Source organism: Malania oleifera, chromosome 1 (genome assembly GCF_029873635.1).
Source record: "Malania oleifera isolate guangnan ecotype guangnan chromosome 1, ASM2987363v1, whole genome shotgun sequence".
In the NCBI taxonomy this organism is placed as follows: domain Eukaryota; kingdom Viridiplantae; phylum Streptophyta; class Magnoliopsida; order Santalales; family Ximeniaceae; genus Malania; species Malania oleifera.
This window is the reverse complement of record NC_080417.1, coordinates 30,531,548-30,540,782: the sequence shown is the minus strand read 5'-3', so window position 1 is coordinate 30,540,782 and position 9,235 is coordinate 30,531,548. Positions and strand designations below refer to the sequence as shown.

At 35.9% G+C, this 9,235-nt stretch overlaps 1 protein-coding gene across 4 annotated transcripts; it reads right to left on the bottom strand.

Annotated features, from left to right (window-relative positions):
• Positions 1-360: 360 nt before the first annotated feature.
• LOC131161916 (putative F-box protein At3g23950) lies at positions 361-5,992 on the bottom strand. 4 transcript variants are annotated; one of them, XM_058117941.1, is made up of 2 exons: positions 5,820-5,992; positions 361-1,701 (listed from the first exon to the last, which is right to left on the bottom strand). In XM_058117941.1, exon 2 carries the CDS (start codon positions 1,660-1,662, stop codon positions 586-588), a length of 1,077 nt encoding a protein of 358 aa, XP_057973924.1. In that variant the 5' UTR covers positions 1,663-1,701; positions 5,820-5,992; the 3' UTR covers positions 361-585. The 4 variants fall into 4 exon arrangements, with proteins under 4 accessions (XP_057973924.1, XP_057973941.1, XP_057973933.1 ...); XM_058117958.1 differs by having other exon boundaries at positions 361-1,692; positions 5,820-5,990; XM_058117950.1 differs by having other exon boundaries at positions 361-1,672; positions 5,820-5,989.
• Between the last annotated feature and the right edge of the window lie 3,243 nt (positions 5,993-9,235).

Below are 9,235 nucleotides of genomic sequence, written 5' to 3'. Positions count from 1 at the left end.
GAAGGCACGGCTGAGAAAAGAGCATACGGCCTTCCTTCTATCAGACGCCAGTCGCCCTTTTAGACAACCCCAGTCAGTCTTCATAACAAGCCAATGACTAAGAAGAAAGGTACCATAAGGTCAATTTCTTTTGGTAAAGGACTAAAAGCTAGCCCTGCTTTAAGAAAAGATGAGAGATGAGAAAAAGCGACAAATGAATGGAGAAAGCTTCCTTACAAAGCTTCCTTACAGTGTCATCTTCATAATACATTTTAAATTATATGTTGTAATATAAATTTCGAGATCGCATAATAAATACCAATACAATTCTACCAGCAAATGCTCTCACCATATCGAATATACAAAGGTCACCCAAACATATCAAACACAAAACCCCAGTAACTAGTTCCATTCATATCAAAATATAAACTTGGTACCACAATAATTAATGCAGTAAATCCACAAGGAGCCTAGCATACAGGCTTGAAGGCAAGAAGTTCCATTAACCATAGTTTGGATCTACTATAGAAGCTAATAGGACTGCCTTGCCTATACCCATTATGGCCAGAAAGCGCTAATTAAAGGACACACAGTGACAGTGGATGACTAGACATAGACAAGGCTATTCACATAAGGAACACTCCTCATGCCAGAGTCAGCCGTGTTGCATAATATTGTGCCTTCTCTGGTTTTCGTGTCAAAGGAAAAGATTGTTTTCCTGGCCTGAATCACCACCAGATTATCAGCCGTGAGCAACACACAAGGCTGGTCGTGCAAAGGCAAGGAATCGTCCAACTGGATTCGACATTTCTCCTCCCATGCCCTGGCATGGCTGTGCAGTTGCATTGTGTTTGAGTAAATATTAGACAGCAAGCTCACAGTTAGTGTCTTCCCATGTATGTGAGTCGCACAAAGCTTCTTATGCATCACACCCAAGGTCCCTTTCGCAGCATAGCTTTGGATGAGTTTTGCCCGGCATTTCACAACATCAAAAGCAACAAGACCAGTCTGTTTTACTTGCCAGTATACAACATCATTCACATGAATACCCGATGCAGGCAGGAACTTGTTATTTCCAAAGAAAATCTCCCCAGAATTTTCCCAAGATCCTTTTTCAGAAGAATAGATCTCAAACTCATATCCATCATCAAAATCAGCAGATGGGAAAGCACAAACCAGCTTGTAATCAGCCACAAAGTTCAGTCGCGATGGTTCAAAGATAAGAACAATGGCAGGGTCAGGGCCATGGTTAGCATTTGGCTGAGGGAGTTTTTTCAATTGCTTGGTGACGGGATTACAGATGTAGTATGCCTTGTCCCCAGAGCGACCTTGACAGCAAAGTAGTCCATTTGATGAGGTCCTGACGTCAACTTCTTCAGGAAAAAATTTCAAAGATGGGTCTGGCACACCATATGCCTTCTGTTCAAGGGAGATGAAAGAAGGTAGTTCCCTAGGAAACTGACAAAAGATGCCTGAGATAGCATGGAAGGAATTTGTCTGTGTGTGGGCGAAGAAGGGAGCTGAGATCTGAAGCTTCCAGTCCCTACAAACCCCTGTGAACCTGAAAAGTGACTTTGCAGGAAGAAAAGGAAGAGCACGCTCTTTTATTATCTCTCTGAGGTCCATGTAGATCTTATTGCTCATGCTTCCAGTAATCTTACTTGGCCTCTTTCCTCTATCCATTTTTTCTCCCCTAGTAGAAAGACAGAAATCCTTCAAGAACTGTATAAGAAAGATATGTACATAGCACAATTCAAATTAGTAGAGAAATAAAAAAATAAAATAAAATTGGCCGTTCATCCTCATGACTCTTATCTTATGATCATGGTACTAAGGTTGCTGTGCACACACATAGAAAGACATGAGGTTACAGATTTTGACTGTTCATTCTTTAGTTTGAGTTGCGAAGTAAAACCTTGATGGATTGATATTTAATAAATTAATCAACTTATGTACTGTTATATATTTCCAGAATACAATTTTGAATCTTGCTTGTATATGACACACCAAAAAGCAATCAAAGCAAACTGACAATTTCATTTCCCCATCAGAAACTTTACTAGCAAATCTACATTCAATGTTCACATACCTAAACTACTTCAAAGAAATAACAATTGGCCTGAAATGAGCTTCATATAATTTAAAATTTAAACTATATACATATATGGTTAATCATATTGTTAACACGTACCAAGGTCATTATAGTTACAAGTACAGTTTCCAAACTAGGTGCTAGGAGCATTGGGTAGGAGTAGAACTTGGAGCTGATTGGAATCATCCTTGGAGGGTAGGTTTTGGTGCAATTCCAAGGTGCTATCCAGGTTGGTTCTAGTCCCAATATTTAAGATTCTAGGAGTCTGCTCAACTGGAGCTGATCTTGTAACTGACCCATCAAAGCCAGTTCTAGAGCTAATCTAGAACCAACCTTGGTGGCATTGGTTCCAAAACTAACTCATCAATTCTGTGGTCATGGAGATTCCTGACTTTTTGTTTTGTGTAGTTTAGAATAAAATTGTTTCTATTAAGTTATGGCTCATATTCAGAGGGGTTATCCACTTGAAGTTAGTTACAAGTAGAAGGTTTTGTGTGATCCCTAAGCCCTCCATGCACGAAACCTCACTGTCTACTTAAACCAAGCCCAGTGAGGGTGCATGGGGGGAGGGGTTGCAGGGAGGCGAACATCCCCCCTTCCTGGTATGGTAAAGTATGTTTGAGTTAAGGCATGTGTGTAATTGTATTATCATATGAGGGCATAGTTGTTAGAATCTTATGATTCAGAATTTGATTCAAATGATTTGCATTTGATACAAACCAAATCAATTCGAATCTTACTAGTGAATCTAAAATCAACTATATCGCTGCCGAATCTATCAATTCACCTCGTGAATCTAGAAAATCGATCCAAATATATTGATTTGCCTCATGAATCTAGCAAATTGATCTGACACTATCGATTCATGCAATTCTAGATCTTTTAATTGCTTTTTTTTTTTTACACAATTATTCTCCATTCCTCGTCTACGTCATTTTTTTGTGCTAAAAAAGAGTAGAAAATAGAACTTTAGGCCTTATGTGGCTTTCAAAACCATTCTTCACTATTGGAGTATAGTGCTCTGCCACTGAGAAGTAGGGGCAGAACACACATCAGTTAAGGTGTTACTCATGATTTGTTAGATTGTTAAGATTCAAAAGTTGTTTTTCTTTTAGAACATTGTTCAATTATTATCATTTTTAAAGTTAATTATTTTTTTTCCTTTTAATCTAGAAAGAATATGCCTGAAATATATATATATTTTTTAAATTGTTGATAAACACAAAAAGTTCAGTTTTTTTTTTATTATTTTTTTTCTTGATTCTTTCCCTTAAACAGCATAATGTTCACTTTTTAGTTAATATTTCTTGACTCATTCCCTTACTTTTTATTTGTTCAAGGATAACATACACATGAAATGTGATTTTTTTATTGCCAAAATGTAAATATTTTGTACCATTTTACTGTTGTTTATATATCAATATATGCACATCATTTAGAATTGATTTTGGAAATTTTTACCGAATGTTACAATTCGATTTGATTCTCGATTCACGATTTTGGAAATTTGAATTTCAATTCACGATTCGAATCTTGATTTGACAACTACGTATGAGGGTATTTTGGGATTTTCTTATAGGTTTATATATGCACATTGCAGCCAAGGATTGAAACCCTAAGTCGATTTTCGTTTGATGATAGTGGAAATTGCACAGGGGATTCATGGACGTAGGCACATTACTAAACCACGTAAATTCGTTGTTCTTCTTCCTTCTTTTGATTTTCTCTATTTTTCTATTTGTTGTATGTGTGTGTGCATAACCTTAGGGCATGATTTTCACGACAATTTCAATGAAGCTAAAACCCAAGGATGTATTGTATGTGAAAGCTACGTGCAAACCGACAAGGATAACCAATGTTTTGTTATGACTTTCTCAAATAAATATAAGTAATAACAAATTATCTAATATATCAAGAAAAAGGAATAAAAATGTTAATTATTTGAGAATTGAGAAAATTACATCTCGCAGTTTTCTTCTTTTTTAGCTTTATCAATATTTTGACACAAAATTTTTTAAAAAAAAATTATAAGTTGGATTTACAAAATTCTTCACAAGTTTCAATAAATGGTAGAACCTGAACTGATTTGTATAATCCTGGACCTAATTTGGATTTACAAGTTTTGAAGTATAACATGGAAGTATGGAACTGACCTGACTGGTTCAGTCTGGCTCCTAGTTCAACCCTTCAAAGGTAGGTTTCAGGTTCCAAAATTTTCAAATTGACATTCATAGAGCAAGTTCCAGATTTGGTCTGTGTAACTGTAACTTACCAATGCAAATCATGCTCACCCACTATTAGATGCATTATCAATGTGAAAAATCTAACAAAAGAGAAACCATCAAGAGAACCAAAAAAGGTTACTAACACAACTGGTCCTTGAGTTTTAAGCCTCATCTCAATTTAGTCCTCACACTTTTAATTGGATGCAAATGTAAATCTCTAATTGGTCCTTACATCAATGAAATGACAATGAAAAATTAAAGAAAAATTAATAAATAGTCTACTAAAACATCATAAGGTCATTTCTCTCTATAGCCCCCCTTCCCGGAGTAAGGTCCCAACCTCCGTCCCCAATGGCACCACAAGTTCTCCTTTGGTATTCACACTATAATGCTAAATAATTTGGTTTGTCACCACCTTTGAAAAACACCACAAAATAACACATTAGTTTTTTTGTATAGCTAAAACTCCAAGGGGGGGAAAAAATCGATATGGCTACAAAAGTATCTATTATTACCAATATCAAAGCTCAAACATCAACCATGAATATAATAAAAAGGCTACTTGTGAATTAGACAACCATCTAATGAAAGAGATGGTCCATAGATGCAAAAAAATGGGGCTGAGAGAGAGAGAGAAGAATGGTTGAAGAGGATCATTATTGGTCCTGAAGCCTGTGGAGGCATATTTGTCACTTTAAATATTTTGGATAAATGTTGGAAACCATAGAGGAGATTAATTGTGCTAAAAAACACAAACAACCCCCTCCCCCCCCCCCCCCCCCACCCAAACCAAAACACCCAACCCCTTCATCGCAGAGAGAACTTGGGAAAAAAATCATTTCCATCACTGTTGCCTAAGTTTTTTTTTTTTTTTCTTCTTGACTCATTGAACAATGACGCATATTAATAAACCAACTTTAAATATCTTCCTTTACTCACATTTTTCCTCCTCTCTCATTCACTCCAAAAGCAAAATGTCGAGTTAACATAAGAACTAATCTGAATAATAATTACGCAAAAAAATCGAAATGTTGATTATAACTCCCAATAATAGGATAATTGGACCGGTGACTATAATCAGGACTAATGAAAATAAGATCAGCCGCCGATAAATTCACTGATTCAGCAAATCTTCCACTCCGTTTGGTCACCGACGAGAATGAGGGAACATTTTCTCAGCTATTTGTTTCTTTTCTCACATTCTCTCGGGAACCAAACACCGAAATAAGGATCCACAGAAACCGAAGGATTGAAAACAAATCAAGTATGCAAAGCTAAGAGAATAATGAATAAAAAGTAAACAAAAAAAACATATAGATTAAACCCAAATGAACCTAAGGCGTTATATCAGAATCAGCTCCATTAAATTGCATCTACGTCACAAAAAACAGCAAACAAACAGAAACCCTAGAAGTCGATCGAGAGGATAATGGGCCGTGCTACAGTCATCATTAATTTCATTTTCATCACAAAGAAAATCTACGATGACGAAGCAAAAAATGAGACGAGTGAAATTGTCGTACCTGCCCAAAGTTTAGAGAGAAACTGAGGAAGAGAAACGAGTGCTAGCCCCGTAGCTAAGGTATAAAGACGACAAATCATGGAAAGACCCGGCCTTGACTCTCCACCATGTTCCCATTTTCCCAAGCAAGCACTCCAACTTTATTTGCAGACTAAGCCGACGTTTGCTATTCAATTTTCACCTTGGTTTGAAAGTTTATCCCAAAATCAAAATGTCAAAATTTATTTTAAAATTATCTAAAATTTTTAAAATTTACTGGTTTAACTATAAAATAAAATTTCTTTAAATTCAAATAAGAGGTTTAGGAGTGAAGTGAAATTTATCTTTAAATTTATTTTATTTATGTTTATTAAAATAAAAAATTATCTAAAAAATAAACTTATAGTAACATTTTATGTTTATATTATATATATATATATATATATATAAATTGTAATATATTAGTCCTAAGACTTACATTATTATGTTTGTTGACAATTTCTAAAGTTTCACAAAGAATTTCATGTTTTACTACTAATTTCCTTTATTTGTTTGAATTGAAATCGAAATTGACATCTGTTGCGACGTCCCCGGAGCGCAGGGGCCCTGGGGCACGAGGAAATATAATATATGATATTGAAATTTTTGATTTGGAGTCGCCACTAATATATTTTTTCTTGGGGCAGTTAGAACATCTAATTACTCTTCTTTTGATTGGTCACTAGACTAAACCTACTTTTACCAGAGTTGGGATCTGGAATACAGTTATGCGAGAGGAAGGTATTCGTACCCCTTACACACATGTTCGGCAAACGGTACCTAATTAATTATTAATTATTCCCAAATTGAATTTAATAATCTTCCATTAACTCCTTTTTAAAACAAATGAACAAAATTAACAATAGATTAAAAATCTTAGTGTGATTTAGGAATGTCTAATAAGACCTCCAAATGAGGGGATCTTGTTAGATAGATCCCCCTTAGAGCTAATACCGGTGAGATGTAAAATACCTTATTTTTTTTTTTTTTAAATCATAGGGACGCACACACATACAAATCAAATAAAATCATAAAATTTATTTTTTATTAAAAGAATTTTTAAAAACATTCCCAGATTTTTCAAAATTTTCTAAAATTTTTCAACATTTTTCCTAAAATTTTCTGAAAATTTTAAAGATTTTTCCTTATTTTTTGGTAAAAAGTCATATCATGTGGTAAAATACAAGAGAACCTAGTTTAACTTCCAAATGTCCAATATGCAATGAATTGGCTTTTTAGAACATGCATGCATTGATGAGCAAACCAAAATCATATCATGTGATAAAAAAAAAAGAACACTGAAGCATTTAAAAGCACTCAACAACATATTGTGCTGATATATACGTTTTGTTCAAAAAGAAACTTATGATCAAATATAAGGAAACATGAATCAAAAGGAAACCAACAACACATTGTGGTAATATATAAGGAGACTTGGTTCAAAAAAAGGAAACTAACCACCATTGTGGTCACTTAAAATTAAACATGAATCAAAAGAAAACCAACAACTATTGTGGTCATATAAAAGGGAATATGAATCAAAAGGAAACCAACAACTATATATTGTAGCCACATAATAGGAAATATGAATAAAAAAGAAACCAACAACCATTCAAATCAAGAAAGCAATTTAACTTAATCCATAAACATCAAGGACACAAGATTTGAGTCATAAAGTAAGAAAACCAACCTTAACCAAGTTGCAAGCCTCCAAAGCAACCCTGCAACCTATTCAAACCAAAACTGATTAGATCAAATAAAGTCGAGCTTGCACATTTTAAATCAAGAGAAAAGAAGAAGAAAGTTTGATCCTAGCCCACTTGGCCACCAAGGCCCATGCAAAGTTGCCAATTTTCCAAACTCCCTTCAAAGTTCACTCCTTTGAACACAAATACACAAGATAAATCAAAACAAGAAGTAAGCAATCATTAAAGTATAAACATAAAAATGCTATCAATACAAAAAACCTGGTTTTTAGTGACGAAACTATTAGTGACGGATTCAATTTCGTCACTAAAAGTGAAGCATTAGTGAGGGATTTTAAACCGTCACTAATACTTTCGATACTAAAAATTAGAAAATGTCGCTGGAAAACATTTTTCTTACAGAAATTATCTGCAACCATCTCCTCCTCAGCCTAAGTATGATTCCTTCTAGGAGATGGTGCTGAAAGCCCTGAAAGGCATTAAGGTTGATCGTTAAGTAGATCAGCAACTCCTTCACCCCCACTCCTAATCGATTCCCAAGATAAAAAAGCCACCATGGGGCAACTAGCTATGTCTTTGAGTATGAGGGATGAGGGCAAGTTTCTAAGTCAGCCTCTAGTTAACCCGAAGGGCCAATATGGGGTAGATTGTGAACCGACTGCTAGACCTTCATCCTATAATAAGCAAGCCCAAGCTGTGATCATTCTTTGGAGTGGTAGGGAGGTAAAAAAAAATAGGGTTAGGGAGAAGCTAAACCAAGGAAAGGGTAGGGGGAAGACGAAGAAAGAACCCAAAGATGAACCATGTGATCCTCCTTCTCCTAGTCTGATAGCTGATACCGAGACACTTGCCCTTTCCAAGGATGAAGCAATTCCCCATTATATTCCTATAGGTCCTTACCTTGCAGTTCTTCATGCACCCTAAATCTAAGAAGGAGACCACCACTTAGTCCATTATGGACACATTTTGACAAGTTAAGGTCAACATTCCTCTCTTAGATGCCATTAAGCAAGTGTTTGCGTATGCCAAGTGCCTTAAGGACCTGCGCACATAGAAGAGAAAATCAAGGGTGTTTATGAACAAACAAGTGAGGCTGGCCGAGCATCTAAGCTCAATTTTATTATGTCACCTTCCTCCTAAACTAAATGACCTCAGTGCTCCAACAATTTCATGTGTAATTGGAAATTACACTATTGATAGGGCTCTTTTAGATTTAGAGGCAAATGTGAACCTACTTCCGTACTCAATCTTTAAGCAATTCAACTTAGGAGAGCTGAAACCCACCCCAGCCACCTTGTGTTTCGCCGATCAGTTAGTAAAGAGACCTAGGGGTGTGATAGAGGACGTCTTGGTCAAGGTTGAAGAGTTCTACTATCCCATTGACTTCATAGTCTTGGATATGGAATCCTTGGACCCAACCAAAGACCCGTTCTTGTCCTATTGGGACGACCATTCTTAGCTATAGCTAACACCAACATTCAATGTAGGTCGGGGATTATGGGTGTGTCCTTTAGCAACATGCAGCTCCGGCTGAATGTATTCCATGCTTCCCAACATCCACCTGATGACATCCAAGCTTTGGACGTTGACCTGATTGATGAATGTGTTAAGGAAGTGACTCCCTCAATTCTATAGAGGGACCCTTTAGAAGATATACTTCAACTCGAGAGCCCCTCTATATCTGGTATGGAGG